This window comes from Hemitrygon akajei, chromosome 14 (assembly GCF_048418815.1).
Source record: "Hemitrygon akajei chromosome 14, sHemAka1.3, whole genome shotgun sequence".
Classification (NCBI taxonomy): domain Eukaryota; kingdom Metazoa; phylum Chordata; class Chondrichthyes; order Myliobatiformes; family Dasyatidae; genus Hemitrygon; species Hemitrygon akajei.
This window is the reverse complement of record NC_133137.1, coordinates 47074374-47089113: the sequence shown is the minus strand read 5'-3', so window position 1 is coordinate 47089113 and position 14740 is coordinate 47074374. Positions and strand designations below refer to the sequence as shown.

At 45.2% G+C, this 14740-nt stretch overlaps 1 protein-coding gene across 1 annotated transcript in view; it reads left to right on the top strand.

Moving 5' to 3' along the window:
• sez6l (seizure related 6 homolog (mouse)-like) overlaps window positions 1-14740 on the top strand; it is a 762782-nt gene that overhangs the window by 74565 nt on the left and 673477 nt on the right. Inside the window, exon 7 of the mRNA XM_073065299.1 lies at window positions 3161-3329. Coding sequence (XP_072921400.1) covers window positions 3161-3329 — 169 coding nt within the window. The remainder of the gene's footprint in view (window positions 1-3160; window positions 3330-14740) is intronic.

Sequence of the window (14740 nt, the reverse complement as noted above, 5' to 3'; positions counted from 1 at the left end):
TATCCTTTGACGCCCTGATTGATCAGGAACCAATCAACTTCTGCTTTAAATATACCCGCAAACTTGGCCTCCACTGCTGTCTGTGGCAGACCATTCCACAGGTTTACTACTCTCTGGCTAAAAAAATTCATCCTTACCTCTGTTCTAAAGGACCACCCCTCGAGTTTGAGGCTGTGCCCTCTAGGATTGGATACACCCACCATAGGAAACATCCCCTCCACAACCACCCTACTTAGTCCTTTCTACATTCGGCAGTTTTCAATGAGATCCCCACCCCCACATTCTTCTAGATTCCAGTGAGTACAGGCCCAAAGCTGACAAACATTCTTCATATGTTAACCCCTTCATTCCTGGAATCGTCCTTGTGAACCTCCTCTGGACTCTCCCCAATGACAACACATTTTTTCTGAGAGATAGGGCCCCAAACTGTTGACAATGCTCAAGTGCAACCTGACTAGTGTCTTATAAAGCCTCAGCATTATCTCCATGCTTTTAAATTCTATTCCCCTTGAAGTAAATGCCAACATTGCGTTTGCCTTCTTTACCACAGACTCAACCTGTAAATTAACCTTCTGGGAGTCTTGCATGAGGACTCCTAAGTCCCTCTACACCTCTGATGTTTGAATTTTCTCCCCACTTAATCTGCACTATTGTTCCTTTTACCAAAATGCGTTATCATACATCTCCCAACACTGTATTCCATCTGCCACTTTTTTGCGCATTCTTGCAATTTGTCTGTCCTGCTGCAATCACATTGCTTCCTCAGCACTACCAACCCCTCCACCTATCTTCATATCATCCGCAAACTTTGCCACGGAGCCATCAATTCCATTGACAAACAATGTGAAAAGTAGCCGTCCCAATATGGACCCCTGAGGAACGCCACAAGTCACTGGTAGCCAGCCAGAAAAGGCCCATTTTATTCCCACATGCTGCCTCCTGTCTGTTAGCCATTGCTCTATCCATGTCAGTATCTTTCCTGTAACGCCATAGGATTTTATCTTGTTAAGCAACCTCATGTATGGCCTTCTGAAAATCCAAGTGAGTGACATCCACTAATTCTCCTTTGATTGTCTTCCCATTCCCATTCTGATATGTCCATCCATGGCTCCTCCACCCATTTTAATTCCACTTCCCATTCCCATTCCGATATCCATGACCTCCTCCTCTGTTGGAATGCGGGATGAGGCCATACTTGGGTTGGAGGAACAAGACCTCATATTCCGTTTGGGTAGCCTCTAACCTGATGGCATGAACATTGATTTCTCAAACTTCTGGTAATGCCCCCACCCCAGCCTCTTCACCATTTGTCATCTCCTTATCCTTCTCTCACCTCATCTCCTTGCCCGCTGATCACTTCCCTCTGGTGCTCCTTCCCCCTTTTATTTCTTCTATGGCCTTCTGTCTCTTTCACCAATCAGCTTCCCAGCTCTTTACTTCATCCTTCCTCCCCAAGGTTTCGTCTATCAGCTTGTGCTTCTCTCTCCCCGCCCCCCACCTTTTAAATCTACTCCCCAGCTTTTTTTCCCCATTCCTGCCAAAGGGTTTCAGCCTGAAATGTTGGCTGTACTTCTTTCCATAAATGCTGCCTGGCCTGCTGAGTTCCTCCAGCATTTTGTTTGTGTTGCTTAGATTTCCAGCATCTGCAGACTTTTCATTATTTGTCATCCATCTTCCCACTCACTTTTGCTACCTTATATGCTCTTTTCTTCACTTTTATGGAGTCCTTAACTTCATTTGTTGGCTACAGTTGTCTACCCCTTGCCATTTGAGAATTTATTCTTCTGTGGGACATGAACTATTCCCAGAAATTTCAGCCATCTCTGCTCTGCCACCATCCTGGCCAGTATCCTCCTCCAATACACCTGGGCAAGCTCCTCTCTCATACCTCTGTAATTCTCTTTATTCCATTGGGAGCACTGTATTTGGAAGGGTTAATAAATCAGCTCTGGTCACTGGATTGTTTCACCACGTTGCAAAATATTATAGGCTGTGAATGTGCGGAAATAATATTCACTTTGTTTGATTCTGTAAAATAAGCAACAGAGAACTGGAAGTGTTGTATACTACCTCCCCATGTTTAAATCTGGCGACTTCAACATCCTGCTCACTGTCACATGCCTCATACCTTCATTAAAAGTGCATCAGTCTGTATAGAGTCATAGAGAATTGTGCCCAGAAAGAGGTCCTTTGGCCCATCTCGTCCTTGCCAACCCAATCCCATCTGAACGGGCAATGAATCCATTTATGTTACTGCACTATCTTTTGCTCTCTTTTCCTCTACTTATTTTACACAAAGACTATACCCCTCCAAGCCCCCATCCATGTCTTATCCAAACTTCGCTTAAACGTTACAATTGAACTACTTCCACTGGCATCTTGTCCACACTCACACCACCCTCCAAGTGAAGGAGTTTCCCCCTCAGATTCCCCTTAAGTATTTCACCTAAACCTATGACCTCTAGGTCTCACCCAACCTAAGGGGAAAAGCCTGCTTGCATTTATCCTATCTTTAATTGAGATACAGTGTGGATTAGGTGGGGAGGGGAGATGGAGAAGTGGGGAGAGGAAATGGAGAGGGGGAGGAGAGATGGAAAGGTGGAAAGGTAGGGAGGTGGGATGGAGAAATAGAGAGGTGGGAGGAGAGATGGAGAGGTAGGAGGAGAGATGGACAGTGGAGAGGAGTGATGGAGAGTGGGGAGGAGAGATGGAGAGTAGAGAGGAGAAATAGAGAGGTGGGGAGGAGAGATGGAGAGTGGAGAGGAGAGATGGAGAAGTGGGGAGGAGAGATGGAGAAGTGGGGAGGGGAAATGGAGAGATGGAAAGGTGAGAAGGAGAGATGGAGAGGTGGGGAGGAAAGGTGGAAAGGTAGGGAGGTGGGATGGAGAAATGGAGAGGTGGAGAGGAGAGATGGAGAGTGAAGAGGAGAGATGGAGAAGTTAGGAGGGGAGATGGAGAGTGGAGAAGTGTGGAGGAGAGATGGAGAATGGAGAGGAGAGATGGAGAAGTTAGGAGGGGAGATGGAGAGATGGAAAGGTGGGGAGGAGAGATGGAGTAGTGGAGGAAGCTATTGAAGTAAGAAACAAGATGGAGAGGCGGAGGTGGGTGAGAATGTTAACGGACTCCCTAAATAACATGCACTTTCCTGTTCCTTCTTTAGCCCTCTGTGGTGGTACAATATCAAATGCTACCATTGGAAGAGTATTGTCTCCCAATTATCCCGCAAATTACAGCAACAACTTAACCTGCACTTGGATAATCGAAGGCACCAAGGGGCAGAAATTCCATATGCACTTTGAAAAGATCTCCCTTGCTGGAAAAGGAGACAGGTAAGAGTGAGTGTAAGACCATTGTTCATTATCAATCTTGTTCAAGTTGTTGTTGCTGTGATCATTATCAACTTGCACACACTGCCCAACATTCCAATGAGTGTTGACACCATCAGTGGTCAGGCATTTTAAAGGAGACATCCTCTCACATAGACAAAATTCCCAATATTTACATCAATGCTGAGACCAAGGATGTGGCCGTTATCTCCTTGCTGTGCACAAAGTCCACTCTGTGACCTAGGCCGAGACCCTTCATCATGAAACATTGATTGTTCCTTTCCGTAGATGCTGCCTAACCTGCTGAATTTCTCCAGCAATCTGTGTTACTCTGGATTTCAGGAAATCTGCATTCCTCTCTTGTCTTTAACATGTTACAAAGGTGCCTACATATCATGAATGCTAAATGGCCTTGAGATTAATTTTCTTGGAGGCATTAACACAAAAAATAAATAAATACAATAGAATTTATGAAAAACTATTTGTAAATAAAGACAAATAGTGCAAATACTGTAAAAAAATTCTGATAACATCAGTGCTGTAAGGGGAATTACAGATGCATGCGAGAGGAGCTGACCAAAGTTGATTGGAAGGGAACATTAGTAGGGATGACGGCACAGCAGCAACGGCTGGAGTTTCTGGGAGCAATTCGAAAGACACAGGACGGATACATCCCAAAGAAGAAGAGATATTCTAAAGTCAGGATGACACATCCATGGCTGAAAAGGGAAGTCAAAGCCAACATAAGAGCCAAAGAAAGGGCATATAATAAAGCAAAAATTAGGGGATTGGAATCTTATAAAAACTAACAGAAGGCAACTAAAAATACCATAAGGAGCGAAAAGATGAAATATGAAGGTAAGTTAACCAATAATATCAAATAGGATACTAAGTTTTTTTTCAGATATATTCAGAATAAAAGAGGGGTGAGAGTAGATTTTGGACCACTGGAAAATGATGCTGGACAGGTAGTAATCGGGGACTAGGAAATAGCGGATGTACTGAATAAGTATGTTAGACCGTAAGACATAGGAGCAGATTTGGCCCATCAAGTCTGCTCCGCCATTCAATTATGGCTGATCCTTTCTCCCCGCCTTAGCCCCACTCCCCAGCTTTCTCCCCATAACCTCTGATGCAGTGTCCAATCAAGAACCTATCAAGCTCTGCCTTAAGTACACTCAACGACCTGGCCTCCACAGCTGCTTGTGGTAACAAATTCCACAAATTCACCACCCTCTGGCTGAAGAAATTTCTCTGCATCTCTGCTTTAAATGGACTCCCCTCTATCCTGAGGCTATGCCCTCTTGTCCTAGACTCCCCCACCATGGGAAACATACTTTCCACATCCACACTATCCAAGCCTATCAACATTCAAAAGATTTCAATGAGATCCCCCCTCATTCTTCTAAATTCCAGCGAGTACAGACCCAGAGCTATCAAATGCTCCTTGTATGATAACCCTTTCATTCCCACAATCATCTTTGTTAACCTCCTCCTTGTGAAAACCAGAATTCTGCATCAGTCTTCATTGTATAAGACACTAGCAGTACACTGGAAGTTTGAGAGTGTCAGGAGACAGAAATTAGTATAGTTGCTATAACTAGGGAGAAGGTGCTTGGGAAACTGAAAGGTCTGAAGGTAGATAAGTCTCCTGGACCAGATGAATTGTGGATGCATTAGTAATGATCTTTCAAGAATCACTGGATTCTGGAATGGTTCCAGAAGACTGGAAAATTGCAAATGTCACTCTAGTCTTCAAGATGGGAGAGAGGCAGAAGAAAGGAAACTATAGGCCAGTTACTCCGACCTCAGTGGTTGGGAAGATGTTAGAGTCAATTGTTAAGGGTGATGTTTTGGAGTACTTGCAGGCATATGATAAAATAGCTCAAAGTCAGCATGATTTCCTGAAGGGAAAATCTTGACTGACGAGCCTGTTGGAATTCTTTGAAGAAATAACAAGCAGCATAAACAAAGATACTTGACTTTCTGGCTGGGAGACCTCAGTCAGTCCAGATAGGAGGCAGCATCTCCAATACCATCACACTGAACACGGGGGCCTCCCAGGGCTGTGTGCTCAGTTCACTGCTGTTTACTCTGCTGCAATACATCATCAAGTTCGCCGATGACACAACCATGGTGGGTCTCATCAGCAAGAACGATGAGTCAGCATACAGAGAGGAGGTGCAGCGGCTAATGGACTGGTGCAGAGCCAACAACCTGTCTCCGAATGTGAACGAAACAAAAGAGATGCTTGTTGTCTTCAGGAAGGCATGGAGCGACCGCTCCCCGCTGAATATCGACGGCTCCTCGGTAGAGATCGTTAAGAGCACCAAATTTTTTGGTGTTCACCTGGCAGAGAATCTCAGCTGGTCCCTCAACACCAGCTCCATACCAAAGAAAGCCCAGCAGCATCTCTACTCCCTGCAAAGCCTGAGGAAAGTCCATCTCCCACCCCCCCCCCCCCCCCCATTCTCATCACATTCTACAGGGGTTGTATTGAGAGCATCCTTGTTCTTGGATTTTAAGAATGCCTTTGATAAGATGCCACACATGAGGAAGCTTAACAAGCTAAGAGGCCATGGCATTACAGGAAAGATACTAGCATGGATAAAGCAGAGGCTGATTGGCAGAATTGGAATGAAGGGAGCCTCTTCTGGTTGGCTACCAGTAACCAGTGGTGTTCAACAGGGGTCATTGTTGGGACTGCTTCTTTTTACGTTATATGTTAATGCTTTGGATGATGGAACTGATGGCTTTGTTGCAAAGTTTGCAGATGGTACAAAGATGGGTAGAGGGGCAGATAGTTTTGAGGAAGTAGGGATACTGCAGAAGGACTTACACAAATTAGAAGAATAGACAAAGACATGGCAGATGGAATACCGGGTCAGGAAATGCATGTACTTTGGTAGGAGAAATAAAAATGTAGACTATTTTCTAAGTGGAAAGAAAGTTCAAAAATCCAAAGTGCAAGGGGATTTTGGAGTGCTTGTGCAAGATTCCCTAAAGGTTAACTTGCAGGTTGAGTCAGTGATCAGGAAAGCAAATGTGATGTTAGCAATCATTTTGAGAGGACTAGAATATAAAAGCAAGAATATAATATTGAAGCTTTATAAGGCACTGGTAAGGCCTCATTTGGAATAATGTGAGCAGTTCTGGGCCCCTTATCTAACGTTGCTGACATTGGAGAGAGCTCGGAGGAGGTTCACAAGAATGATTCCAGGAATGACAAAGTAATCATATGTTGTTATTGAAGACTCTGGGCCAGTACTCACTGGAATTCAGAAGAATATTGGGGGGTGGGGGTAGGGTGGGATCTCATTGAAACCAATTGAATGTTGAAAGGCCTCAAAAGAGTGGATGTGGAGGAGATGTTTTCTAGGGATGTCTATTTTGAAAGGAGATGAGGAAGAATTATTTTAGCCAGAGAGTGGTGAATCTGTGGAATTTATTGCCACAGCCAGCTGTGGAGACCAAGTCATTGGGTATATTTAAGGCGGAAATTAATAGATTAATAGTCAAGGCATGAAGGGATAGGGGGAGAAAGCCTGATGGTAGCAGCCCTCTGCCCAATGTTAAACATTTATTGAAATAGCAGAGTTTGATCCTCCTTGTAACAAAGAAGGTTTAGAGGAGAGTTCAAGTCTCGTCATGAATAGTTTAGATCATCTAAGTAGAAAGAAGCTGATCCCATTGGTTTGAGGACCAAGTTTAAAATGATGACCAAAAGGATACAAGGGGAGCTCACTGCCCATAAGTACTGTGGAAATATTAAGTACACCTCTATCAAATCTCTTCTTCCAGGGAAACCAATCCCAGCTTGTTTAGACTAACTTCCTGGCTGAAATCTCTCATACCCTGAACCACTCTTGCAAATTGCTCCTGCACCTTCTGCAGTACTCTGACATTGTTCCTAAAGTGTAATGACCAGAACTTGTCCACCTTGGTCCCCATGGTCTCGTCTACGATGCCCCTGATCTTCTAATCTGATCACAATTACCCAAGAGGTATCTTCACTCAGACAAGGCTTGCTCCTTCCAGCAAACTGCCTGTACTGTTATAAATAACAAAACTAAGTAAGCAATGCCTGATTAATAGTCAGTGCAAGTAACCCAATGTCAAAAATTAGTATTCAATTTACTGTACCTCAGTGATTTCCTTGGCTGGTATCTGCCACTAAAGCACATACATACTGTTCTATATGCTAAGAGACTGAGTATGAAGATAGATAGATAGATAGATAGATAGATACTTTATTCATCCCCATGGGGAAATTCAACTTTTTTTCCAATGTCCCATACACTTGTTGTAGCAAAACTAATTACATACAATACTTAACTCAGTAAAAAAATATGATATGCATCTAAATCACTATCTCAAAAAGCATTAATAATAGCTTTTAAAAAGTTCTTAAGTCCTGGCGGTAGAATTGTAAAGCCTAATGGCATTGGGGAGTATTGACCTCTTCATCCTGTCTGAGGAGCATTGCATCGATAGTAACCTGTCGCTGAAACTGCTTCTCTGTCTCTGGATGGTGCTATGTAGAGGATGTTCAGAGTTATCCATAATTGACCGTAGCCTACTCAGCGCCCTTCGCTCAGCTACCGATGTTAAACTCTCCAGTACTTTGCCCACGACAGAGCCCGCCTTCCTTACCAGCTTATTAAGACGTGAGGCGTCCCTCTTCTTAATGCTTCCTCCCCAACACGACACCACAAAGAAGAGGGCGCTCTCCACAACTGACCTATAGAACATCTTCAGCATCTCACTACAGACATTGAATGACGCCAACCTTCTTAGGAAGGTTGTAACAGAACATAATTACTTGTTAATATACCTACCAGTCAGAGAGATTTTCCTTCTGAAATCCTTCTATCTAAGTAATATATTGTAGTTAAATAGTTGTGAAATGATGCATATGACAAGTGTAAAATTAGTCAAGGGGATATGAATATTTTATAGCAAAGAGGATTATCTGCCCCACTGTGCATTCCTGTTTCATTCTACACAACTTTCCCTCAGACCAAACTAAATGGGATAACAAACTCTGGATAACAAAAGAAGGCTTTCTCAGAAAAGTAACATTTGTCTACAATCCCAGACATTAAGAAGAAGATGAAATACTTCAAATAATTAAAATAAATTTAAATAATTTTGAAATTATGCATTCATTTAACATCACACTCAACTTTTCGGAGTTAAGTAAGAACATAATTATGGACTAAAATAAAGTATTAAAAAACACAAACCACCTTCTTTATATGAAATTTGGGAACCCTTTACAAATGAGTAGGGTCATGTAAGATGTTAGTCAAGTCAAGTCACTTTTTATTGTTATTTCGACCATAACTGCTAGTACAGTATACAGTAAAAATGAGACGTTTTTCAGGACCATGGTGCTACATGAAACAGTACAAAAACTATACTGAACTACGTAAAAACAACAGAAAAAAAAACATGACACTAGACTGCAAACCTACCCAGGACTGCATAAAGTGCACAAAAGTGTGGGCATTACAATGAATAATAAACAATAAACAAGACAATAGGCATGGTAGAGGGCAGTAAGTTGGTGTTAGTCCAGTCTCTGGGTATTGAGGAGTCTGGTGGCTTGGGGGAAGAAACTGTTACATAGTCTGGTCATGAGAACCCAAACGCTTCAAGGCCTTTTCCCAGATGGCAGGAGGGAGAAGAGTTTGTATGAGGGGTGCATGGGTCCTTCATAATGCTGTTCGCTTTGCGGATGCAGTGTGTAGTGTAAATGTCTGTAATGGTGGGAAGAGAGACACCAATGATCTTCTCAGCTGACCTCACTATCCGCTGCAGGGTTTTGCGATCCAAGATGGTGCAATTTCCGAACAAGGCAGTGATGCGGCTGCTCAGGATGCTCTCAATATAACCCCTGTAGAATGCAATGAGAATGGGGGGGTGGGAGATGGACTTTCCTCAGGCTTTGCAGAAAGTAGAGATGCTGCTGGGCTTTCTTTGCTATGGAGCTGGTGTTGAGGGACCAGTTGAGAACCTCTGCAAGGTGAACACCAAAAAATTTGGTGCTTTTAACTATCTCTACCGAGGAGCCATCGATGTTCAGCGGGGAGCGGTCGCTCCGTGCCTTCCTGAAGACAACAAGCATCTCTTTTGTTTCATTCACATTCAGAGACAGGTTGTTGACTCTGCACCAGTAAATTAGCCGCTGCACCTCCTCTCTGTATGCTGACTCGTCATTCTTGCTGATGAGACCCACCATGGTCGTGTCATCGGCAAACTTGATGATGTGTTGCAGCAGAGTAAACAGCAGTGAACTGAGCACACAGCCCTGGGAGGCCCCCGTGCTCAGTGTGATGGTGTTGAAGATGCTGCCTCTGATCCGGACTGACTGAGGTCTCCCAGTCAGAAAGTCAAGTATCCAGTTGCAGAGGGAGGTGTTATGGCCCAGTAGGCTCAGCTTTCCAGTCAGTTTCTGAGGTATGATTGTGTTGAACACTGAACTGAAGTCTATGAACAGCATTTGAACGTACGTGTCTTTTTAGTCCAGGTGGGTTAGGGCCAGGTGGAGAGTGTTGGCTATGGCATCGTCTGTTGAATGGTTGGGACGGTATGCAAACTGCAGAGGGTCCAGTGAGGGGGGCAGCAGGCTCTTGATGTGCCTCATGACAAGCCTCTCGAAGCACTTCATGTTGATGGATGTGAGTGCAGTGGGTCAGTAGTCATTGAGGCAGGACACTGAAGACTTCTTCGGCACGGGAACGATGGTGTCAGCCTTGAAGGCACATTGTAATGATGGCACTGCTCAGGGAGATGTTGAAGATGTCAGTGAGAACATCTGCTAGCTGGTCTGCACATCCTCTAGGCACTCTACGAAGAATATTGTCTGTTCCAGACATGAGTCAGATATGACATGTGTCAGCTTAGTTTTTTATTATTCGATTTATTTATTTGTATTTAGAGATAATGCATGGTAACAGGAGGTTCTAGACTAATGATCCCAGCCCACCCCATTACACCCATGTGACTGACTAACCAGTACATCTTTGGAATATGGAAAGCCTCAGTAAAGTCTAGAGCTGGAACAAGGCCAGATGTTGGTATCAGGTCTCCAGTGTGTTCTGTACAACTGTGTTGCCACAGACAGAAGGCAGAGGACAAAACATGTTGCCACAGACAGGAGACAGACTACAAAACGTGTTGACACAGACTGGAGACAGAGTACAAAACGTATTGCCACAGACAGGAGACAGAGGACCATATGTGTTGCCACAGACAGGAGACAGAGGACAAAACATGTTGCCACACACAGGAGACAGAGGACAAAACGTGTTGCCACAGACAGGAGACAGAGGACCATATGTGTTGCCACAGACAGGAGACATAGGACAAAACATGTTGCCACAGACAGGCGACAGAGGACAAAACATGTTGCCTCAGACAGGAGACAGAGGACAAAACGTGTTGCCACAGACAGGAGACAGAGTACAAAACGTGTTGCCACACAGAGGAGACAGAGTACAAAACGTGTTGACACACACAGGAGACAGAGGACAAAACGTGTTGCCACAGACAGGAGACAGAGTACAAAACGTGTTGCCACACACAGGAGACAAAGGACAAAACGTGTTGCCACACACAGGAGACAGAGGACAAAACATGTTGCCACACACAGGAGACAGAGTACAAAAAGTGTTGCCACAGACAGGAAACAGAGTACAAAATGTATTGCCACAGACAGGCGACAGAGGACAAAATATTTTGCCACACACAGGAGACAGAGGACCAAATGTGTTGCCACAGACAGGCGACAGAGGACAAAATATTTTGCCACAGACAGGAGACAGAGGACAAAACGTGTTGCCACAAACAGACGACAGAGGACAAAACGTGTTGCCACAGACAGGCGACAGAGTACAAAACGTGTTGCCACAGACAGGAGACAGAGTACAAAACGTGTTGCCACAGAAAGGCGACAGAGGACAAAACGTGTTGCCACAGACAGGAGACAGAGGACCATATGTGTTGCCACACACAGGAGACAGAGGACCAAATGTGTTGCCACAGACAGGCAACAGAGTACAAAACGTGTTGCCACAGACAGGCGAAAGAGGACAAAACGTGTTGCCACAGACAGGAGACAGAGTACAAAACGTGTTGCCACAGACAGGCGACAGAGGACAAAACATGTTGCCACAGACAGGAGACAGAGTACAAAATGTGTTGCCACACACAGGAGACAGAGGACAAAACGTGTTGCCACAGACAGGAGACAGAGCACCAAATGTGTTGGAACAGACAGGGAACAGAGGACAAAACGTGTTGCCACAGATGAGACAGAGAACAAAACGTGTTGCCACAGACAGGCAACAGAGGACAAAACGTGTTGCCACACACAAGAGACAGAGTACAAAACGTGTTGCCACAGACAGGCAACAGAGGACAAAACGTGTTGCCACACACAGGAGAAAAAGTACAAAACATGTTGCCACAGACAGGCGACAGAGTACAAAACGTGTTGCAACAGACAGGCGACAGAGTACAAAACGTGTTGCCACACACAGGAGACAGAGGACCAAATGTGTTGCCACAGACAGGCGACAGGACAAAACGTGTTGCCACAGATAGGAGACAGAGTACAAAACATGTTGCCACAGACAGGAGACAGAGTACAAAACGTGTTGCAACAGACAGGCGACAGAGTACAAAACGTGTTGCCACACACAGGAGACAGAGGACCAAACGTGTTGCCACAGACAGGCAACAGAGGACAAAACGTGTTGCCACACACAGGAGACAGAGTACAAAACGTGTTGCCACAGACAGGAGACAGAGTACAAAACATGTTGCCACAGACAGGCAACAGAGGACAAAACATGTTGCCACAGACAGGTGACAGAGGACCAAATGTGTTGCCACAGACAGGAGACAGAGTACAAAATGTGTTGCCACAGACAGGAGACAGAGGACAAAACGTGTTGCCACAGACAGGCGACAGAGGACAAAATGTGATGCCACAGACAGGAGACAGAGTACAAAACGTGTTGCCACACACAGGAGACAGAGAACAAAACATGTTGCCACAGACAGGAGACAGAGGACAAAACGTGTTGCCACAGACAGGCGACAGAGGACAAAATGTGATGCCACAGACAGGAGACAGAGTACAAAACGTGTTGCCAAAGACAGGAGACAGAGGACAAAATGTGTTGCCACAAACAGGAGACAGAGGACAAAACGTGTTGCCACAGACAGGCAACAGAGGACAAAACGTGTTGCCACAGACAGGAGACAGAGTACAAAATGTGTTGCCACAGACAGGCAACAGAGGACAAAATGTGTTGCCACAGACAGGCAACAGAGGACAAAATGTGTTGCCACAGACAGGAGACAGAGTACAAAATGTGTTGCCACAAACAGGAGACAGAGGACAAAACGTGTTGCCACAGACATGCAACAGAGGACAAAATGTGTTGCCACAAACAGGAGACAGAGGACAAAATGTGTTGCCACAGACAGGAGACAGAGTACAAAACGTGTTGCCACAGACAGGCAACAGAGGACAAAACATGTTGCCACAAACAGGAGACAGAGTACAAAATGTGTTACCACAGACAGGCAACAGAGGACAAAACGTGTTGCCACAGACAGGAGACAGAGTACAAAACGTTTTGCCACAGACAGGAGACAGAGGACAAAACGTGTTGCCACACACAGGAGACAGAGTACAAAATGTGTTGCCACAGACAGGAGACAGAGGACAAAACGTGTTGCCACAGACAGGAGACAGAGTACAAAATGTGTTGCCACAGAAAGGAGACAGAGTACAAAACGTGTTGCCACAGACAGGCGACAGAGTACAAAACGTGGTGTCACACACAGGAGACAGAGGACAAAACGTGTTGCCACAGACAGGAGACAGAGTACAAAACGTGTTGCCACAGACAGGCAACAGAGGACAAAACGTGTTGCCACAGACAGGAAACAGAGTACAAAATGTGTTGCCACAGACAGGCAACAGAGGACAAAATGTGTTGCCACAGACAGGAGACAGAGGACAAAACGTGTTGCCACAAACAGGAGACAGAGTACAAAATGTGTTGCCACAAACAGGAGACAGAGGAGAAAACGTGTTGCCACAGACAGGCAACAGAGGACAAAATGTGTTGCCACAAACAGGAGACAGAGGACAAAATGTGTTGCCACAGACAGGAGACAGAGTACAAAACGTGTTGCCACAGACAGGCAACAGAGGACAAAATGTGTTGCCACAAACAGGAGACAGAGGACAAAATGTGTTGCCACAGACAGGAGACAGAGTACAAAACGTGTTGCCACAGACAGGCAACAGAGGACAAAACATGTTGCCACAGACAGGCAACAGAGGACAAAACGTGTTGCCACAGACAGGAGACAAAGTACAAAACGTTTTGCCACACACAGGAGAAAGAGGACAAAACGTGTTGCCACACACAGGAGACAGAGGACAAAACGTGTTGCCACAGACAGGAGACAGAGTACAAAATGTGTTGCCACAGACAGGAGACAGAAGACAAAACGTGTTGCCACAGACAGGAGACAGAGTACAAAACGTGTTGCCACAGGCAGGCGACAGAGTACAAAACGTGTTGCCACAGACAGGAGACAGAGGACAAAATGTGTTGCCACAAACAGGAGACAGAGGACAAAACGTGTTGCCACAGACAGGAGACAGAGTACAAAATGTGTTGCCACAGACAGGAGACAGAGGACAAAACGTGTTGCCACAGACAGGAGACAGAGTACCAAACGTGTTGCCACAGACAGGCGACAGAGTAGAAAACGTGTTGCCACAGACAGGAGACAGAGGACAAAATGTGTTGTCACAAACAGGAGACAGAGGACAAAACGTGTTGCCACAGACAGGCAACAGAGGACAAACGTGTTGCCACAGACAGGAGACAGAGTACAAAATGTGTTGTCACAGACAGGCAACAGAGGACAAAATGTGTTGCCACAGACAGGCAACAGAGGACAAAACGTGTTGCCACAGACAGGAGACAGAGTACAAAATGTGTTGCCACAAACAGGAGACAGAGGACAAAACGTGTTGCCACAGAGAGGCAACAGAGGACAAAATGTGTTGCCACAAACAGGATACAGAGGACAAAATGTGTTGCCACAGACAGGAGACAGAGGACAAAACGTGTTGCCACAAACAGACGACAGAGGACAAAACGTGTTGCCACAGACAGGCGACAGAGTACAAAACGTGTTGCCACAGACAGGAGACAGAGGACAAAACGTGTTGCCACAGACAGGAGACAGTGTACAAAACGTGTTGCCACAGACAGGAGACAGAGGACAAAACGTGTTGCCACAGACAGGAGACAGAGTACAAAACGTGTTGCCACAGACAGGAGACAGAGGACCAAATGTGTTGCCACAGACAG